At 44.8% G+C, this 22,076-nt stretch overlaps 1 protein-coding gene across 1 annotated transcript in view; it reads left to right on the plus strand.

Moving 5' to 3' along the window:
• The window catches only part of LOC110481950 (collagen alpha-1(XXVI) chain-like), a 44,692-nt gene extending 38,617 nt beyond the window's left edge, over positions 1 to 6,075 (plus strand). Inside the window, exons 4-5 of the mRNA XM_021550827.2 lie at positions 5,594 to 5,607; positions 6,064 to 6,075. Coding sequence (XP_021406502.2) covers positions 5,594 to 5,607; positions 6,064 to 6,075 — 26 coding nt within the window. The remainder of the gene's footprint in view (positions 1 to 5,593; positions 5,608 to 6,063) is intronic.
• Positions 6,076 to 22,076: the final 16,001 nt, after the last annotated feature.

The following is a 22,076-nucleotide window of genomic DNA, read 5'->3' on the forward strand; positions in this document are numbered from 1 at the left end:
TGATGTTTGCTATCTGAAGCTGAGTCCAGCTGGGGTCATGAAACAAAAACTTCCATGTGAGCAGTGAAATTCCCCCCAGGGTGGTTTTCAGTGCCCTCTGACTGGCTGGGCGGTCCTGTGCTGCAAACATGACAGGCTGAGGTTCCTTCCCTTCAAGTTTGGATCTAACAGGGATGTAGTACTCTACCAGAGACTGGTTCAGTAATTCCTTTAGGGAAATGTGGGATTTGGCTCTCATTGGAGACCTTTGAAACCAAGTACAACATTTGATTCCACACAGCAAATTTTTCTGAAAATATCTTTTCATGCCAAAGTTTGTTTGTTAGATACAGTAAGTGAATTATGTGAACACATGTTATAGACTATTAAGTGGAATGTGAATTAATTATAGTTTTTAAAGTAGGAGGTGAAATGTGGTAACTACCTCTGTAAATCTACCTTCAAAATATTTCATGAAAAAATGTCAAAACATGTGAATCACTGTGATGGAATTGCTGACATGTGGAAGTGGCTTCCTGAGCACTGATGTTTGTGATGTAGGTCCCAGGTGTTGGACAGTACCTACCCCAGTGTTTTCTTCCATAGGATTCACCTCCTGCTGCTCCAGTGTCCCACCTCCTGCTTGTGCTTCTGGTGGCCTCTTCAATACAAGAGCCACCAGAAGTTTCCCAAACCACCCTACAATGTGTCACCCACTCGTCTGCTCCCATCACCATGCTGACCACTCAGCAACCTCTGGCTTCAGCCATAACGTGTGTCACCCCCGATCAAATTGATAAATTTTCTGAGGAGTTCCTGGAGCGTGTGGTCACTCTTGGAAGTATCCACAGCCTGCTGAGAGCACTTTCTGGCATCAGCATTCTGTGACTACTTGAACAATTTCTAAATGTTCATCTTCCTTTTCAATACAAAGATTAAAAAAAAAAAAAAAATCCCTGTTAGATTTCCAAATATTTTGACACTGCATTCCAGCATCTGAGTAGTTTCATTTTTTGGACATTTCTAATCTGAATAGGGAGAATTTTATTGAGCACCTAATGTCAAAATAGCTGGAGCGCTAAATATCTGCAGATGTTATCTTAACGTAAGTGGGAAAGCTGTATTCTGTACCATTACACTGTCCTAAATTTTTTAGCTCTCATCAAATTACTGTGGCATGTAGAGAATCTTTTGTATTTTCATAAGCTATTGGCTTTCCCAAACACATGGGATGCTTTTTTGCTGTGTATGTCCTAATTCACAAGTGAAGGACCCACCTGCTTATAGTGAATGACTTTCCTATGAATTTTCTTTATTTCTAATCAGGAGTGAGCATAATCTTCCCTTGGGTAGGGCTGGACAGGGCTTGGAGCAACCTGGGCTGGTGGAGGGTGTCCCTGCCCATGGCAGGGGTGGAATGAGATGAACTTGAAGGTCCCTTCCTACCCAAACCATTCTGTGCTTGTTTTAGATTTGTATAATCTCAGAGTCTTCTCTAGTGGTAGATTAATTAGATACTGAAAGTTTTGCACTCAAGGGAGCTCCTGAAATACTCTAGAATAGAACTTGGGAGGTGTGGGCTCTGAAGTGCCCATCCAACCTCTTGACATTTTCTTCCATAATCCTTACTGCCTCCTTCAGCCCTGAGCTTTTAGCAAGCTACTTTCTCATGTAGCTGTTCCTTCAGAGCTCTTGTTTTCCCCCAAATTATCACTTATTTCCCATTCATCCTCACAATGATGAAATTTTATTTCCTTGAGGCTGTTAGAAGGGAGTTGGTTTTTTTCCCCTCTGTGAGTCTCTCATTGTTAGAGCCATTGGGAGTTGCTGTCAGGGTAGTGTCCTCTGGAAAAAGGGACATGTGACATGTTATGCTGTGGATCCTGCAAATGTAGTCAGGAAAAACATTCTCCCAAAAAACTCCACCCTGTCTCTTTTCCACAGCCATTCCCTTGGAGGTGGTGGGGAAAGGGTGGAGCTGTGTTTATACCAGAAGTTAGTACTTTTTCGAGTGTACACTCCCATTTGCATAGGGAAGAGCTAAATGAGAAGAATAGTTTCTAATTGCTGGCCAATGATTGGTTTGATGCTTTTCTAGTGAATTAGAGATAATAATGGAAGAAGAATTAAACCCACCTGCTGATGCTGCTTCCCAGTTTCCTTGCTGTTGCACTAACTTGTTTTTTCTTTAATCAGGATTAGGAAATGAGGTTTAGGCCTTTGATAGGAAATTCCACAGTTGGAAGGGGTGGCAATGAGGAGTCTCTTTCACTCACTTTGCAAGGCTATTACCCACTTAACCAGCTGTTTTGTGTTTAATTTTTGAGCACTTACGAAATTACAGCTCCCTCCCCATCACTTTTCAAGGGCTTAGTTATGAAATGTGTGGATTTAATGTTGCTGTCAAACAGTGCTGAATGGGATGGCTCCTTGAGGAAGAACTTAGTGAATTTCTTGCAGGAGAATACTTGAGTGGCCTGATTTGCAGAGTGCCATTTCTTTTTGATGCAGTAATTTATTTACTTTTAGTTATCTTTGATATCTGACTCTAGAAGCAGGGGAGACTTGAGCAGATGTGAATGTTGGGGAGGATAAGGGAAAGATGAGGGACAAAGTTCCAGGTTTTCAGGACTTTCACCCAGGCATGACTCTGTGTTCAGAATCCTGCTGCCATCTCTTATTTCTGTATTGTCAAATACTGGGGAAGAGACAAGAACATACTTGACACTACACAAGTTCTAAGACACATGTGCAGAACTGATCAAATAACTTTGTTGTCACTTTGTGTGAGTGATAGAGAAATATCTTGTACTCCTGAGATTTAAAGACATGAGAATAAAGGAAGGTCCTGAACACAGCAGACTTCATCACCAGCTTTCCACAGAGAGCAGATGGACAGGCCAAGGTACTCGTGCAAAAAAGTACCTTTTTAAAATAAGTTTAAGCCAAGCTGCTAACAGTGCAAGCTTTTTGCATGTGTGAGTGGCAGGATCTGTCTGAGGGGATGTGAGATGAAGGGGAGAGGTTGAAGGAAGCCACAGAGTACATGGGGTGGTGCAGTTGGTAGCAAGCTGAACAGGAGCCAGGATTTGGGGGTGAAGCAGATGGACACATTCCTATTTATATCTTAGGGATCCTTGCCTTTTCCTCCTTTTCTTATGTAGGTTTTTCATTGAACAAGTTAATGTGATTGGTACAGTAACACTTGTGTTTTCTGTGGTAACTAATTCCAGTTGTGGGCTGCTCAAAAACATCAACACAAGGAGGGTTTATGCAAGGGCAGGATGTGAGCAGGGTAAGCCTCATCCACACAAACTTTCTTCAGGAAGAAGAGATTTACTAGGTACCTGAATCCCCATTACAAAAACCCTGGGACGCTTTGCTATGTGGAAATAGGATTGCAAGGAACTGGGATCCAGGTAGAATTGGGATTGCAAGCCCAGGGGTAGGAACAAAGGTGGATTTTCCAGAGAAGTTTGAGGTTGGTTTCATGTTTTGTAGACTTCAAGCTGAAACCGGGAGGTAAGCATTGAATTCCTGTGTTGCTGAATCCTAGACTTCATTCTTATCCATTCCTTATTATCAAACGGGGTACCAAAAGTGTCCAAATTTCTGGCAGAGTTTAATTTCAATTTAAAATGAAGTGCTAGTCAAAAGCATGTTCCATGCACTTCAATGTTGTCTTCTCTATGTGAGCCCCTTAGAAGGACAAAGGCAGCAAAGTTAGTACAGCTCCATTTGGGAAGCTACAGAAGTATGCAACTGCAAAACACACAGCTCACTAACAAAAACCTCTGTGCTGTCATTAGTGAGGGTTCAGACTGTGCCTGTTTGGGCAGAGGTGGAAAATGGAATTGTAGCAAGGACTGTGCTCAACCCAGCATGGCTTGTTATTCCATTTCCAAGTTAGTGTAAGGAATGGAGAGCCCTCCCTAATCGAATCTGTGTGTGTTGGAGGCTGGGCAGTACTGGGAATATGTGGTAGCCTAGGATTAAAATGCTGTTAAATCTTGATTGAATTGTAGAGTGGGGCAAGAATCCATGAAGTGAGATTTGATCAAGGACAGCCACAAAGGCAGGGATAATTAAATGCACAGATTTAAATAAGAGATTCTGAAGGTAGTGGGATCCCAGGGGTGGGAATGGAGTTTATGGAAGATGTCAGAATCAAGTGTTGCTCTAAAGTCAGGAGGAAAGATGCCATGGTGGAGTTTGATACTACAGATACTCTGACCAGGTGTAACATTTACTACTAAATAATCCATGGCACTGTTTAACACACAACAAGTAAAACTTCCATGGACTGTGGTACCTGCATGTGTTTGTGCTGGTGGTTCTCAGAGAGGTCAACTTTCAGCATTGATTGGAACTTCAGCCTTTTTACTGCTAAACTCATGTGAAAGCCAGTCCTAATTGTGCTGCACATCTGAGCCCCAGGACCTTAAATGCTGTAAAGGGATGTGTTGCATCTGTGAAGGCAAGGGATGTGTTGCATCTGTGAAGGAAAGTGTTTGCCTCGGAAAGGAATGTGCCTTTCATGGCAGATGCTGTGTAAATATGTTATAGAGTTAAATAATTAGACTGCTTAACTTTGGAGGAGTCAGTAGGTGTGTGTTATACACAGCTGAAACTAGCATCAGCACAAACAAGCTATTCTAAATATACCATGCCTGCTGGTCATTTAGGCTAACTCATGGTTTTCAGAAACTGGACAAGAATTAGGTATAGAGTTATTCTAATGTTGACATGCATGTGATTACAGAAAGATAGGAACTGATTAAATATTTCCTATGAATGTATCACTGCAAGATAATCCTGATTGTCACTGCAATCTTGTCAAGAAATCTTGTTGGATGGTTCTTTAGCAACTTTACCATTCTTAACTAAATTAAGGCTGGGAAAAAAACTTACTGGAGAAATGGACTTTGCTTTTATGTGCCATCAGATTTCAAACAACATTTAATAAAAGTCTTCACCAAAATGCGAGTCAAACATCACCATTCAACCAAGTTGTACCAGGCCCCTCAACCACCAAAGCAAGAAAGACACCAGAGGAATGGTTCTGTGCAAATCCCCTATCATGAAGTTCATTAAGGACTGATAAACTTTATTCTGGACTCGTAACATATGCTTCTTGTTCGGGCTCCTGATTTGTGTCTCCTTGGATAGTGCATTCAAATCCACAAGTAACATGCAAGTTTGCATTTCATTTTGAACCCAGCAGGCATACAGCAGCGAGGTTACAAGACCTTTCCAAGTGAGCCTGGAGGGACTTGTTGGCTAGAGTTTGGATCTCTGGCAAGCAGCTCCCTCCAGCTCTGTTCTGTAATAAACTCAGGGTTCAGTCCCCGGCCTCGCACAGATACCGAGCTCTGTTGCGTGTCTCTGGGTAATCAGTCACTGGGAAGGCACAGATGTTTCAAGATGCACAGCAATGGGTGCAGCATAAAAGAGAGGCAACAGCAGGGTCATGCTACAGATGCAACCACATCTCACATGTGTTCGTTCTCGACAGGAAAATTCTTGCAGCATTTGTGGTTTTCTGGTTGCTAATCCCATCAAACGAGGACTCAAAGGCTAATAATGCTTGGGCCTTTTATTGCTGCTCTTTTAGCCAGGCAGTGCCAGGTATGGCTGATGCCTCCCCTGCGGGCAGATCCAAGAGAAGGGCATTAAGGTAACAGAGAGGTAACTGAAAGTAATTTGGGCAGCAATTCTAATAAAGTCAGAAGCATTAAAGAAATCTGGGGCTAGAAGATGTTGTAGCCTTTACCTGGTTGTGGAGGTAAGAAATGAAAAAACTGCATTTTCTTATTTTCCTGTAAATGAAATACACTCAAGCCTAAAAGAGAAGAAGCCAGACCAAGTCAGGATTCAGTTTGATGTTTCATTTGTGTGCACATAATGACTTTTGTAGCAGAAATTCTAAAGAAGTTTTGGCGTGTATCCACTGTGGGAAGTGCAGGGCCTGTGTTCATTGCTAGGTGGTCCTTCATTCTAAAAACCTTGAGGGACACCCATGGCAGATGGGCTTTAATTAGACTATGTCCTGCTTGCCAGTGACTGTCAAATGTGTCTCCCTAGATCAAGCACTAGAGCTTTCTGTTGAAGGTGTCAGGTCTTGCTCTGGAAAGAGAGTTTCCTGCAGCATGAGCTGTAGAAAGTGCTGTGGCACTCCTGAGACACCGACAGAAACTGTGGAGTATCTTGGTTAATTAGTTCTTCAGCGGCCAATTTGGATGGAGATAGAAACCTGTTGCTGTTGTCAGCCAGTGTTTTAGTCTCAGTGGCAGAGGCCTGTGCTAAGTAACAAAGGTTCTGGTTTTCTCTTTACTGGTGTGAAGACTTGTTAAGCCCTTGTGGCTCAGAGTATTTGTGTAGGGATGGCTCTGCTGTGTTGCTGCAGGGCTCTGCACTGTAAAAAGTTACAGCCCATTCAAGGAGGGGAGCAAGCTACTCCTAAACTTGGCTTGTTTGATCTTTTCTAGCTTAGCCTCAAGTGATTAAGCAAACAGTGTCTTTTCAAGCATTCTCCAGTTGTGTGATCTGCTAAACACATCTCGCAGTGTGATCTGCCAGAGATGCCTTGAGCACTGTCCTTGTGCTGTGCACTCTCTGGTCCTTTTGGGAACATAAATAAGCAGCTTTATTTCTATTGCATCTGGTCTGTCTGGGTGGGATGCAGAGGATGAGTATTGGTTTATGTTTAACCTAAACTTGAAGATTCTTGCTTTTGTCTTAATATTAGCACTCACAGCAAGGTGCAGTTCTCTATTAGCTACCCAGGAAAACAGTCCATGCTCCTTGCAATGAACTCCTTCATCCACAGTGTGATGTGTCTGTACAAAGGGGTCATTCTTGCTCTGCCCTTATTTTAGGGAACCAGCAGTGGTAGTTGGAATACCAACCATAAAACTGTAAGCTCCTTACAGAGTAGTGTAACCAGATCCCTCACACCCTTCATGGGGAAAGTGAATGAGCATTTACATGGTTCCATTAATGCCTAGTGGACACTTTTTTTTTTTTCTGGTCTCCTATACCTGAACAAATGTGAATGTTGTACACACTAGAATATAAATCTTCACCCTGGAATCTGTGTTCTGCTACAGGTTCAGCTGTTAAGCTTTGGTCTTCGCTGAATGATGCAGAAGAGACAGCAAAAGTAAATTCCATGCCTTAAACACATTTGAAGTGGTCAGGAGTAAGAGAGGATGGTTTTCCTGAAGTAGATCAAAAGCTGATTATTTATCAGTCCTTTCTCCTTGAAATTGGGATGATCCCAGAGTAAATGGGTATCCTTTTTCCTATCCACATTGTTTTGTACCTTATTTATATCTCAAATCAGCACAAACTCTGATCTTCACCTGGCTTTTTATGGCAGCTTGTAGAACAGTAAATGTGAATATGCTGTGACAGCAAACCCTAAATCAACCCTTGGTCACTGCAAGCTGGAACAATTTGAAAACCTGTGTAACCTTTTGACCAAACCTGGGCTGATGTTCAACATCTTTAACAAGGACTGAAGCCAGAACAGCTCTGATGACTTCAGACTTTCATTATGAGCCAGCTGTAGGCCCTAATGTACACCCAGGTTGGGACAGAGGATGTAATGGGTCAGCTGCACCATTTGGGCAGGAATGTGTTTCCTCCCAGGGGATCCATTGAGAAATGGTTATCTCAGGGCTGCTTTTGCTTTGGCACTGAACAGCACTGGGCACTTCTCCTTTTCACCACTGCTCCTGGGCACCAGCCATGTCGGGGCAGTCCTTGCCAGCATCTGTCATGGTTTTCCTTTGCTCCCCAGCTCTCCCCATGGCCCTGAACAGCTCCCTGGGAATCATCCTGTAGCTCTGCAGAAACTCTGCTCTACAACAGTGATCCAGATTTGGTGGTCCAGGTGTGCAGCTAATTTGAAATGTGTGTTAAATCCCCTATTCTGGCACAAATCCCTGTGCAGCTTGATGTCCCATCCATGTGGATTGGAGCAGGCAGGGCTGAGCTAGAGCTGGGTCTGCATTAACCAGCTGAATAGAAGCTAACTTCAGTTTGGGTGCAATAATCAACCTCTGCTGGTGCAGTAGTATAGGCTCTCTCCCATTTGCTGTTAGCTGAAATGGTTCCCAGTTTCTGAGAGGGTTTTGGAAGAGCTAAGAAACAATCATCAAGATTTTTCTGATTACTACAGATGACAGAGGAGAGTTAGACCATTGATGTTTATATAACAAAACTGTGGAACCTGTATAGAAAGGGAAGGTGATTTTATTTCAAAACACATCAATCTGTTGATTCTACCACTCACATTCTTGCAACTGTGAGACTTGTGTGGTCTGGATTGGATCACTTGTGGGACATGGACAAAAAGGGACAGTGGTTGTCATATCCTCTCTCTTCTGAGTATTTCCAGGCTGTTGCAGAAAGCTGGATTTTGGAAAGTCTTTCTTGCCTTCTAGATGTCAGCAGTAGTTATGATGTTACCTTTTGACTTAGAAGTTTGCTTACTTCACTGTCAGTAACTACTACTTAGGGCTTCTGCCTGTTGTCTTTGACCTTATTTTGGCTGCTGTTTGTCTGCCCGCTGAGATACCAGGAAGGAGCAGTGTGTGTAACCTTCATGTGTATTTCTTTCCAGCAACATTAATGCTCCTGTCAAAAAAGACAGCTAGCACTTGGACTAGGTGATTGTTGTAGGGACTGTTTTTGAAAACAATTTCCCTGTGTGTGACATACCTGTGCCTTTTGAGATGCATGCTGTGGGCTGAGTTCCATCCAATGCAACTGCAGATCCAGGTTTCTCTTTAGGATCTTGGAGTTGCTTTGGATTCAAAGAATTCACAGAATCACTGGGTTGGAAGAGACCTTCAAGATCATGGAGTCCAACCCAGCCCCAGCACCTCAACTCAACCCTGGCACCCAGTGCCACATCCAGGCTTTGTTAAACACACCCAGGGATGGGGACTCCACCATCTCCCCGGGCAGCCATTCCAGAACTTTATCACTCTTTCTGTGAAAAACTTTTTCTTATATCCAACCTATATTTCCCTTGGTGCAGCTTGAGGCTGTGTGCTCTGGTTCTGTCAGTGCTGCCTGGAGAAAAAGCCCAACCCCACCTGAGCACAGCCACCTTTCAGGAGCTGTAGAGAGAACAGCATGGGTGCTTCTCTGGCTTTGCTGCTTTTTGATGTTCCCTGAAGCAACTTCCTGAGTGTTCTGCTCCCAGCTCCTGCTCCTGGGGTATCCAGCTTGCCCGTGCAAACAGACCAACCCCAAATCCCACAAACATCATTTAGTGTTCAAATTGCACAGCCTTCTCCCTCATTCCAATGACTAAATTCCACTTCATTGATGCAATAGGATGCTTCAGGCCATGTTCTCCAAGGCAGTGATTGCAGCTCCTCATGTGATTAAAGTCACTTGGCCAGCAGCTCTTATCACAGCAGGGTTCATTCCTCCAGTAAGAGAGGCTGGTGCACGTTAACCACACTGGGGTTCCAGATTTCATAGCTTTGGGATTTCTGCCTCAGTAGTGAGAATATGCTGGGATTTGCTGTGATCCCACCTGAGCCCCACAGAACATTTGGATAATGGGCAAATAGCAGGATCTGGGTGCCTGTAGCCATCAATCTCCACAGGCACAGTAGATGTTTTTATTGCCCTCGCTTATCTGGCTATTCCTCACTCTTTTAATATGAACCATACCAAATAAAGCTGACTGAGGATGGAAGATTATCTGTGGTATTCGTCACTTGTAGGAAGGGGAGTTGGTTCAGTGTTGGCTTTTAGCATTTGCTAGGCCTTGTCTCCTTGACAGAAAACAACAGACTAAAGCCATTACCAAGAACAGCTGCTTAGAAGGGGCTTGGAATATTTTTTCCGCCTTTGCTGACCTGAACCACAGCAATTATAAGTTCTGGTTATTGTAAACTTACCACAGAACACAAGGCATACCTTAAAATGATGTCATGTCTAGACACACAATTCAGGTATAAATTATGGAGAGAAAGTAGCTTGTTCAGTGGTTAAACTGTAAAAATTTAACAAGATATTTCTGTGTCTCTAGCCTTCACTCTTGCATACGTATTTCTTTACCTCTTACCAGGAGAATTCTGTGACTGCCTCTTAATTTTTTGTGTTGGGAGATGGAATTTCCTCCCTGTTCTCCATTTCATTTCCTATTTCTGCCTCGCTGGGTCTCAAGGGAAGCTGTGTAGCCATCTACTTCAAGTCCAGAGCTGGAGAAGAAGACTCTTGGGTCCAGTCATGACTCAGGCAAGGTCACACAAGGGGTGATGTACAGCAACCTTTCCAAAATTTGGCTTGCTATTTTGGGTAGCTTTGTTTTATGGGTTAGTAGGGGAAAGAGAACTCTGCTGTAGTGCCCAGGTGCCTGATTTTCCAAATACTCAGAATGTGGAGTTTTGGCAACATCCTAGTGAGGCTGCATGGGCCTTACATTTCAGGGGAAGTTGGAGCCCATTTACAGCAGCCTCATCCCTGTGGTTGTGTGAGCTGGATTTCTGTCTGGAGTCACTGCTGCAGCCCTGAGGGGAATGGTGGGCACAGCTGATGGGTCGCACACCTGGGGACTCGAGTCCTGCAGGCTCAGAGGAGGAGGGGTGGCTGTCACAGGTGCTGGGGAACAGCACGTGCACATCAGTGAGCAGCACATGAACATCCGTGAGCAGCACATGAACATCAGTGGGCAGCACATGAACATCAGTGGGCAGCACATGAACATCAATGGGCAGCACATGAACATCCGTGAGCAGCACGTGCACATCCGTGAGCAGCATGTGAACATCAATGGGCAGCACATGAACATCCGTGAGCAGCACATGAACATCAGTGGGCAGCACATGAACATCAATGGGCAGCACATGAATATCCGTGAGCAGCACGTGCACATCCGTGAGCAGCATGTGAACATCAATGGGCAGCACATGAACATCTGTGAGCAGCACATGAACATCAGTGAGCAGCACGTGCACATCTGTGAGCAGCACGTGCACATCAGTGTCCTGCCCACCACCAGGGACGTAGGCAGAACTCCACTGCTGCATGGGGAGGGTTCCCCTGCTGACAGGGTATCGTGGTTTGACACGGAAAAAGAATTTTTCCGGAAGGAAGAGGTCAATTTGGATATTGAACAATTGAAGGTGGACACGCCTCTGAGAACACAGAGGGGTTAAAAGCAGAATTCCCAGGAGAACTCACTCTCTTTGGTTCCGGCCTGGGCTGAATTTCCACATGAGATGGGAATGGTTGGCTTAGCACCTGGTGTAATCTAAACCTCCAGGTAGCTGCAGTGAGGGGCAGGTTTTGGAGTGGAGGAGGCCTGTTGGGTTAGCAAGCCAGTGCAGGGCTATTCTCCGTAGTGTATTCTGTTGTGCTTTTCCTGGCCTAATTACACAATTCTCAAGTGAAGGAATTTGGCAAGAACATTCTTCCATTTTTACTGGTGTTTGGTCTCAAGTTCTCTTAGTAAGCTTTTTCTCAGTCGTCTCCATTAGAACAAACTGCCATCTAGAATTTCTCTGTGTGGAAGCCTACTGTGGATTTTGCTGCCAGGTCCACATCTGATACCTCTTACCTGAGAAGCACCTTGCTGTCCCCAGACACCTGGTTTGCCATCTGTGTGTCCTCTTGAGAGCAAGGATCTAACTCTTGTCATACCTGGGTATCTCATGGTCTTTTTTAACCCATAATCACATCAGTTTGTTTCCTGGAAGCTCTCTATGCTGCAGGTCTCTGGAGACACCTATTAATGCTCAGCAAGCAGAGATGGCAATTGATTTTTGAGAAGTTGTTCTGCTCTTGTTGCCATGGGGACGGTTTTGGAATACACTGAAGAACAGTTTCACTCTATTTTCAGCTGATGCAGCAATGTTCTCAATTCCAAAGGGGCACATGTTTCTGCAGTCTCATGAACTTGAAGCGTCCACACTGGCAACTGGTGTCGAAGACTTTTCTTTGCTATTCATGAACCTAGGGAGAGAAGCCTTGATTCACTCTCAACAAGTGTTTTTTTTGGTAGAACAGCAATCAGGTCAACTGTCCCTGTGCCATATATATGTCAGATCTGCTCTGGAACTGTGGCTTTCTTATCCTGACCAAATGTTTGTACAAAGGTCCTTTTGTACAGAGCTCCACAGGTCCTTTTTGCTGTCCTGCTTTTCAGGATCACAGCAAGACCTGTTTTCATTTGGATGCATTTGTCTCCATTGTTTCTCCTGGCCTCTTTGTCCCCTGTCAGCCAGGAATAACATTTTTGTGGCATTGTTTCTCTGTGTCTGCCCCCTGCTTTGCTGCTGTCTGCAGGGCAGTGTGTGGAAGGTGAACACTGTGCATCCTGCCAGGTGCCCAGTGTCCTCTGAGGGGTTAATGCTCTGTGCAGGGGGCACAAACCTTGAGGTATTTATGAAGGCACAAATTGCTATAACATCTTCAGAGATCCACAAATATAGTGACTGTTGAAGCAAGGCCATGGAGTAGATGCTGCCACTGGAATACTTTGTTGTTTTAAGAGCACTGAAGAAATTAAAACTCCCACTGCACCCTTCCAATGTCTTGCACAAGCTGAGGTGGCCTTAGGGCCCCTTTTCAGTTTTTGATTGAGTGATTGTTTTTGTACATGGATGTCTTTTTTTTTTTCTTTAATGGCTATTAAACATAGGAGGAGAGTGTTATTACAGTCTAAGTGCTGTCAGCCAAAGTTTGTCCTCACTTCTGCTTCTAGGATATCCACTTGCAGTTGTCCCAGTTTTCCCTATTCATGGCTTTTAAGAGGTTCTTTTTCTTTCATGAGACTCTTCATCAGCTCAAGTATAAACAGATGGAAAGAAGCAGAGATCCAGCTCCATAGCAGCACCCAGGCCAGGGTCTTAACTCATCTGAAGTGTTTGGTGCTCAGGGACAGGGCTACAGCCAGGAATTTCATAACCTGGGGCAGGATGCTGTAGGTTCCTCCATGTGTTGTCCTTCACTATTCTTCCATCTTTACTTCTCCCTTACCTCCCCTTTCGTCGTGTTTTTCCAAGGCTCTTGTTTGCCCAGTGGAGCTGTCTTCCTTTCCCAGAATACTGAGGTGTTCCTCTCCTGGCTGAGTCCAAGGACAGGAAGCTACAGGCTCAGCTGGCACCTGTCCCCTCCCTGGACACAGGGGGACAGGGAGTGATGGCTGATGATCCGTGGGAGCTGAAAGTTATGGAGAAACAACTGGTGTTTCATGGAAGAGTTGTCTTGGCACCCTCTTCTGTTTTATGGTGTTTAGGAAGTGCTCTCCAGTGGAAGAACAGCTTCTTTGGATAAAGGATTCTGGTCCTGCTGCTGAGTGTGAGTTGTGAATGCCAACTTCTGCTGTCCCTTTACTTCAAATAGCCACAAAACAGAAGCAGTGGTTAGCACAGAAATTGTCACTAATGGGCCATCTTGCCTTGGGGTGTGTGCGTCTGGTTTTGAGCCCCTGGTCACTGCATTACCTTGGTTGTAAGGAGTATTGGCCATGTCCTGACTTTGTGCCAACAAAAAGAATTCTCCAATGTGTGTGGAATGATCACGATGTAGCTTTGCCAGGGTCAATGTGAGCCATCTTTCAAACAAACATCATATGCAAGTTTGCAAATCCTATTGTCCCAGGAAAAATTAACTTTCTCCAAAGTGTTGAAGTGTTGCAGGAAGCAAAACTTCAGACTGCGCTGGAATATTGAACTATGTGGAAGTTGGAGAATTTTCCCACTTCTGCTCCATGTGGAGTAACTTAGCTTTTTCAGCACCTTAAGGGCATTGACATACATCCAGAGAAGGGAAAGGAGCAGAAATGCAAGAAATGAAAATGTAAACCAGAACTGCTTAGGCAGAGACCACAGCCGGGATATGAGACTCCCTTTTGCTTCAGACTTTATAGGATTTTTATGGGAAAGGGAAGAGATATGATCTCTGGGAAGAACACACCTATTCTGAAGCTTTCTACTCAGAGATGGCCTTCAGCAAGTGTGTGTGTGTGGATAGATAAGCTCTTAATATGAAGCAGAGCTTCTTGAAGTTCTTAACAACATCTCTCTAAGTATCACCACTAGGAACTCTGCAGGGAGAGGTTTTGTTTAGTTTTAATAGACATTTTAAATTTTGATAAGAATTTTAACTTGTCAGAAGTTAAAGTTTGGTTAACTAGCTTTTCATACATTGTAGTTAGGTCAATGCTGTTGGGAACTGAGCATGCCTGTTGGAAGTAAAGCAGTGGATGGAGTGTAGTGTGAAACCTGCTGTGATGCTGATTCTGAATAGATGTTCTGTTCTTCAACACAAAATAACAATTTCCCTTTATATAAGTTCTAAATAAACATAGAAAAAAATGTGTGTGCATCTGTGGATGTACTGAAAAGAAGCATCTTTGCTGACAGATTTCTGTTTTCCTCTGGCTGACAACCCACATGACCATTTTGTGCCATGTAATTGCAGGACTCTCAGTCTGTCCATTTTCCAAGTAGTGCTCTTGGCCACACCAGCAAGCCAGGCTGTGAACATTGTGAGGACAGACTCTATCACATTTTTTTATAATCTCAGCTAGTTCCTGAAGTGGAGCTTTGAGTGACTGGTGACAGATCTGCTCTACGTTTGGAAGCAAATGCAAATTATTTCAGAGAAAATCTTTTTCACAGAGCAAGCCTCTGCTGGCTGGGGAGGAAGGATCAGATATATTCACCTAGGCTTTCTCATCTAGCCAGCTTCACATTCCTTTCCCTCCTCCTCCCAGGCTTCTGTTTCTTTTGTTTCCCCCCAAGACCCATTGTTCTTGTTCTCTTCCAGTGGTTAAGGAAGCAGGAGTCAGGACAGCTGGAGTCAGGAACAGCCACAGAGCAGTTTTGGGGTGCTGGGCTGAGGTGGGCTCCCAATTCCCAGCCCCAGCTGCTCTCCTGTGCCCAGTCCTTGGTGGCTCAGAGCTGCTCCCACCAGTGCCATCATCCACAACTTCTGCTGGCTCTGCAGGGTCAGGTATTCCAAACTCCTCTGCCTGTGCTCTACAAGGACAAGGTCCCTTCTGCGCTGTTAATGGGGAATAATCACATCAGTGAAGCTTCAGATGTGGGAAAAGGAACAGGAGGCAATTGTTTCTGCATCTCCCTGGTATAAGGCACCCCAAACCTGGGATGTTGTGGACAGAAATTTGTTCTGAGAATAGCAATGCCTGGGGAAGCCTTTCTGCAGCTGGCACTAAACTGAATTTCACTCTTGTGCCAAGAGGGTTGGTAAAGCACATCCCCACCTTGCCAGGGGTTTTCAGAACAGCAAAGGCTCCTCAGGCTGAGGAAGGTGAGTGAACTGTCACAGATCTCAGCTAGGTGCAGGCCCTGCCTCTAACTCCTCTGCAGCTGCTCCTCCTGGAAAGGAAGCAGAGGTGAATCCAGCAGGAGCTTCTCTCCTGTTCCTCAGCTACCTGAGGAAGGTATGTCCTGTGCCTGCTTTCTGCAGCTGCCTTCCCTGGAGGGCTTCCCTGATGGAAGTGCAGGAGGGCTGTTGGCTTGTGAGAAGGAAAATGATACTTTGGAAATGACCAGGCTCCAGGATTTAACTCTTTAGCCTCTGGAGTTCCCAAGCATGGACTGTTTCAACATGCTGAGTTAGCCCCTGCTTCCCAATTGTCCTGCAACTGAGCTGAGCATTCTGGGATGTGCAAGGCAGCCCATTTTCTTCCCTGCATCCATAGGATCCCAGATGTGCAGGCAAGAAATCATCAGGGAACAACCCAGCAAGAAAAGGAGGTGAGAGCAAGTGCTTGAACTCTGCAAAGCAAAACTCTGGGAGTGGCTCACCTCCTTCCCCACCTTTCCTAAAGCTCAGCAGCGCTTATGGAGCTGGAATAGGGGCTGCATTTATCAAATTCCTGTCTGCAGCAGCAATGCAGTTGTTTTAGATTAGTGTACAAATAGACATTAGTGTAATACATCTGTTGTTAATCCACATCTTGGTAGAAAAGAGATGCCAACACATCATTTATTAGCCACATCGATCCTATAATGTCCTTTCTTTTGTCTTTTGAGTATGTAATGGGTTCCAGGATGTCTTTTATTTCATTGTATACCACATTTCCTCTTGTCTAACATAGCAGGACATAATGTGTTCCAGGATATAATTTATGCCATTTTGGAACTGGACACCACACAATGTATCCTGAACTTTTCCGAAAATCCTCAGTGTGTTGTGCTCTGCTCACAGGTCTTTGCACAACTGATGAATAGAAAGAGCTGGAAAACTAATAGGAAGGAAAGCAATTTATTCTTAGTCTAAGGAGAGCTGAAGGACCATGGAGGGACTCTGGATGCTGGCATGGCAGGGTATAACTCTTACACCTTTGATTTATTTAGAAAGTTGGAAAAGGAAGTGGTAGTCTAGCATAAGAACCTACCCATGACAGCTTATGTAAGACCCTGATAGTTTCAGTGGGATTCCACCTTGAAAAGGAACCAGTGAAGGGGAAGCTGTTTATATCCTTTTTTTGTGAAAATTGAGAGCTGCTGCTTATCTGACTATATCAAGACTCTGTGCCATCCATAGGTGAAAAAATGAAAACTACCTCACTGTCTTTTTCCCTGTTTGGTGGTGATAATGGGGTTTGAGAAGCAGATGACATTTACAGGTAATGAGAGAAGCAGGGACACAAGACCTGCTGAAAGTTGGGGAGTTTGGTGGTAATTTTCTTGTGGAATTATCATCTGGGGAGGAATTGGCAGTGGCCACTTGCCTGATAGCTTCAGCAGGAGTCTGTTCCTTTTGCTTGTCTTTGTCATGAATTAAAATCCCACCCAGAACAATGGAATCCCAGTCCTGCATCCCCTCTCCACTGCAATATCCCAGTGTCAGCTTTGGCCTGGGCCAGATGTTCACTTTGTGGTGGAGTTGGACACTTGGGAAAGAGACTGGTCCAAAGGGACAGCACAGGATTTCAAATCAGCTTCTGCACAGAGGCAAGATCACCATGAGCAGAACCTTTGAGTTTTAGGTCAGGCCAACATTTGTTGTCAACTTGTGGAAAGGTTTTTAAAGACAAAATATTTTGGCATGATAAAATAAATTCATTTTTTGTTGTTGTTTATTTGGTTTTGTTCTGTTTGTTAGTTTGTTTTGTTATTTTGTTTCTTTCATCAGAAGATCTCACAGGAGACAATTTGTCTTGCACTGTCCCAGTTTCCCTGCTGTGGACCCCATTCTGTCTGTGTGTATCTGACTTCTGATGCCTCAGTCCTGAGGCTGGAGAACTGGAAGGTAATAATGGCCCTGAATTCTTGCTCCATCAGGCCTTTTTCTTTATTTTGTGCTGCTTTTAAGCACAGGCATAGTACAGGGAGTCTGGGAAGGGTTGCTGGGGTAACAGAGACGTAAGACCAGAGGGAATAACGTTCATTAAATAAATTGCTGACTCTGAGCAGTCTGATAACTCAGACGGGTGAGTTCTCAGGCTTGACATCATGTTTTTCTCCTGTCCTGCCTCTCTGCCTCTCACTTGCAGGCACTGTCATTCACAGGCCTGCAGTTCAGCTAAATCCAATACGGTGTCATGCCATTAGCACACAGGTCTCCTGTGCCAGGATCTTGTTTCCAGGCCTCCAGAGAACCAAATGTTCAAACTTTTTAAAAGGCAAACTGTTGTAGAAATAGGAAACTCTTATTCCTCTCCACACAGCTCATCACCATTCCTGTGCAAGGGGAGATAGAATATGAAATAGCAAACAGCACAGACACCAGTCAAGTGATTAATTCTCCTGCCAAGGCATAAGAATACTGGAGGATGGGAAGGAGTGGAGAAGGTGGAGTTATTTATGTTGTGAATAACAGCTGTAGGTCTATATTGTGCTATAAATACAGAATAGAGTCTCAAACTGAAAGCTCTTCCTGTCTTCACTGTCTGCTTTAGTTAAAAGATCACAAAATTAAGGCAGTTGTGAAATTGTGTGCATGCCCATGAATGGTCTCCAGATCTCAGTGTCACAGTACATGAAAACAGCTGAAATTTCTATATAGTTCAGAACTTTTTACTGCTATTGAGATCTCTTCTGGTTGCATCAAAGCAGATAAACCTCCCAGAGCAGATAAACCTCCTAGACGATAAACAGCCCAGCTAGAAAATTGTGGTGCTTAAGAAGAACCTTAAGGAAGAGTTACTTTTTCTGCTAACTGTCTGATGTATGGTCCTTTATGCTTTCCTTGATGTCACCCTTTTCAAGAACTTGTTCTTCCTGGCACTTCCTACTGGCATTTACCTTGTTGGTACCTATGGCAGGTAGTTGCTGTTGAGGGCCCAGATGGCATTTTGTCCTACTACCATGAATTTAAGAGCTCCTTAGGAGGAATGGTGTGTGCCTGTACACAGAGGAGGAATTAACAGCACACTTAGGTGCTGTGCAGGTTGGGACATTGAAATTACTTTCCTTGGGTAACAAACTTTGTAGAAGATGTTGGTGCTTCTCAGCTCTGTGCCTCAATCCAGTTTGCATTTTCTCTCCCTCTCTGGAATAGAAATGACAAATATTTGAGTGATAGAAGCTGCCTGGATGATGTAAAATTCTGCCCCTGACCTTTTGCTCCTAGACCAAGCCCACTTTGTGTAGCACTGCTCAGAGTCTGGTGAATCCCCCCTGCCCTGCCCCTGCCTGGCCCCCAGCATCGCTTGTTGGACTTTGTGGTGCCCCAAACACTTGACCTCTGAGAAAATTGGCTTTCCTGGGGTCCAGGTAAAACTGGCTTGTGGTCCTCATCCAGTCCTTGGTCCATCAGCTGCTCTAAAATCATCTTTAGAGCCACACTCTGGTTTAGTGGCTTATAATGCCAAGGGAGCCACTCCTAGGCTCCTGCCTGGGCCCTGCAGCCAGAAGGTTGCAATTATTTCCTTGCTCTTTCAGCCTTCATTATGCTGCTCCACATGCCTTCATATGGTAAAGGACACTGCAGTTCTAACAAGCTTGGCTGGAATAATCATTCCTTCTTGGCAAATATTTCCCCTGACTTGAAGCTGTGCAGTGAGACCAAGAGAATTATCTTTATCTTCTGCAGTGGGGTGGTGATGCTGCTCTCAGCCCTGTCCCTGCTGAGGCAGGTGTCCATTCCTGTGGAGAAGGGAAGGAATACTTCAATTTTGGCTGTTGAGCCAGTGTCTGCAGCTCACCAAGCTCTGGGAATGTGCTGCTGCCACGGTGATGCAGGCTGGTCAGTGCCATGTGCTGGTGCCACGACTTCCCAGACCGCTGGGGGAGTGGGTAAAGATTCCTGTGCTCAATTAAGCACAGCAAGCACCAGCCTACAGAGCTGTACAGGCAAATGCAGCGAGGGAGTGGGATGGCTCTGTGGGGACTGCAGGCAAAACAACACTTGAAGACATTTAAAATACCTTGGAGGTGGTTGGTTTTCCACATGCACTTTCTCAGGTGTAGCTGGTGCACTTTCAGGTACTCTTTTACTTGCACAACACATGGTCCAGCAGGCTAAATTTGATTCCTTCCTGCCCCTGAAGGCCCTGAACTGCTCTGAATTTACCCTAGCAGAGCTGAGGTTGGGGTTAAAGCAGATGGGAAACTTGGCGAGCTGTGCAGGCAGGATGGCCTTTGCAGGGGCCAGGCATGAGTGCACATCTGTGTGCTTCTGCCATTCTGTGAATTAGTGAGAGACAGGGCTCAAAGGGGGTTAGAAAAAAAAGGAGAAATCATGGTGTGATGCAGTGTTTTGGCACGACTGAGTTATTTTCCTTAATAGTTTGGAGATGATTTAATATTGGAGATAATTAAATTGAAGGTGTCATTTCAAAAGATAACAATGTCTGTATGAGCTCTGTTAGGTTTGGCATAAGCTTCAGCTTGTTTTTTGGGGATTGTGGGATTTTCTTGAGTGGAACATGGGGGAGGAAAGTGGAACATGGTGGAGGAAAGGCAAGGCCACTTTGATGGCATTTATTTCCACCCTTTCTTGCTATAAAATAATCTGACATAAGGCCGAGCAAGAAAGCAGTCCCTGTGACTTCAAGGGGGTGAGAGCAAAATACTCCCCTGGACTGCAGAGTAGCTTCTGACAAAAAAACATCTTAGATCAAGTCCCATCTTTATGTGCCTGCCCCCATGACCTACTCAGGGAGAGAAACTGGTCTGAGAAACAGCGCTGGGGTCAGGAAGCACTGAGAGCTCTGCAGGGGCCATTCTTAGGGGTGCGAGGTCCCAGGGTCCTTCTGGACTCTCAAAATGTCACACTCTTCTCCACCATCCCTTATTTCAACTGGAAGGTCCCTGTATGTGTAGCTGACATGGTTTGTGGCTTGCTCTGTGCCTTTCCTGCAGGACAGGCAGGTAATAATGACAGCCACCTTTCCTTCAAGCCCAACAGGGGAAGTTTTGCCCTGTGCTGGGCACGACTCAGTTTGTGGTCCTTGTGGGGACATGCTAATCCTTTTACTTTGGGTACAGGTCTCCTCCAGAGCTGTGTGTGATGTGGGGGACTTACCCAGCCAAAATTTAACATTTACCCGTCTGGTATGTGACCTACAGGTGACTGGAACATGCGTTCCAGAACTGAGGTGCCAGCCTGCTCCTATAGACCCTCTTGCATGGTTGGATGGAGGCAGCCTGCAGTTTTCCCAGCCAGAATCCCTGTGAGTTGGCAGGGAGCCCTCAGTCCCACGTGTCAGTGCTCTGCTCCATCCCTGCCGTGCCCCAGGCCCTGCCTGTGGCATGGGAGTGACCAGGGGAGCTGGGCTGGTGGGGAGCAGGTCCCTGCTCAGGATACCTCCCCTGGCTGTCCTTAAAGATGCTCCCTCAGCCCAGCGCTACTCAGCAGTGGGTTTGTGCAGCAAGAGATTGGTAGCAGTTTTCCTTCTGTTTGAACACTGCGTTTTTAGTGATATTTTGCCTTCCTAAATGCTGCATTTATTTCTCTGGGTCCCAGAGCTCTGCTGCCACCAGTTTAACACCAGCTGTGTGACCCTCAGAGAAGAAAGGCTCTATGTAATAAAGTTTGTGTGTCTGTATTTTTTTTTTCACTTTAGCTCTGATGTGAAAAGCCCTGTCTGGGCATTTAAGTGGAGTAGCTTGTGATATACACCAATTTATGTAGAAGTTGGCAGGGTTTTTTTTCCTTGCCAGCAGGAGAGGGAAGGGGACCTGGGACCTCCTTCTGGTGAATTACTTAGAAAAATAGCCAACATTTAAAATTACAGGTTTGGAATTGAACTATAAATTCCAGTGAAGTAAAAGATCCATGAATAATATGTCATTAGTCTGAAATATAATTTGTTTGTATGTTTTAAGCAGTAGAAAGGAAACAGGATATAATTCCTATTAGCAACGTATATATTTTCCCCAAGCAAGAACCAGCTGCCTGATGGAAAGTTTATGTTTGCTCCATAAATGTTTTTAACTGTTTAGTTGTACTGGGTTCTCTTTCCAGTGGTGCACAGAGCTTTAATCTCTCCTGGTTGGGCTGGGCTGATGTGCTGCTCTCAGTCTGGGATTGTGTGCTCTCTGTTCAGTGTGAGTGTGTCATGGGGCTGCCACAGATTTAACACAAGATCCAGAAATCCAGAGTGTCTGTCTGCTCTGATGGGCATCTTGAGAATTACAAGCCAGACTCACAGAAGATCTTCTCACATCTTTGCTTAGATCTGACCAACTCTTCTGTGATCTGGAAAAGTCTGGTGAAACAGGAGGAGGTGTTTTTACGAGGGACTTTTTGCATTTCTCACATAGTGTTGGACCAGCGTAATCACAGAGAACTTTTGGTGGTTTTATTGGGGACCACGTGATTTTGTTTATGCCTTTAGATGTCTGGGTGAACTGGATCAAAGCTGTTGGATTTGCTTCTGTTTGAGACAGAAATTGCCACAGATTCTTCACAAAATTGTTTAAGGCACTTGTGGTGCCCTTCAGTGTTTGCCCTTTCAGTGAGCAGAGGTGGATGCCAGCTGAAGAATCCGGAGTTTATCTCATTTTTCTTTATCATTCTCTGTCTGCTCACTGGGATGATGGTGACATTGTGTCTATACCTGCTTATCTCACAGCAGACAGCTGTGGAAGGCAAAAGCTTACAGAAAATTATTTTTTTTAAGAATGATCCCAGTTTCACATTCT

This window comes from Lonchura striata, chromosome 20 (assembly GCF_046129695.1).
Source record: "Lonchura striata isolate bLonStr1 chromosome 20, bLonStr1.mat, whole genome shotgun sequence".
Classification (NCBI taxonomy): Eukaryota; Metazoa; Chordata; class Aves; order Passeriformes; family Estrildidae; genus Lonchura; species Lonchura striata.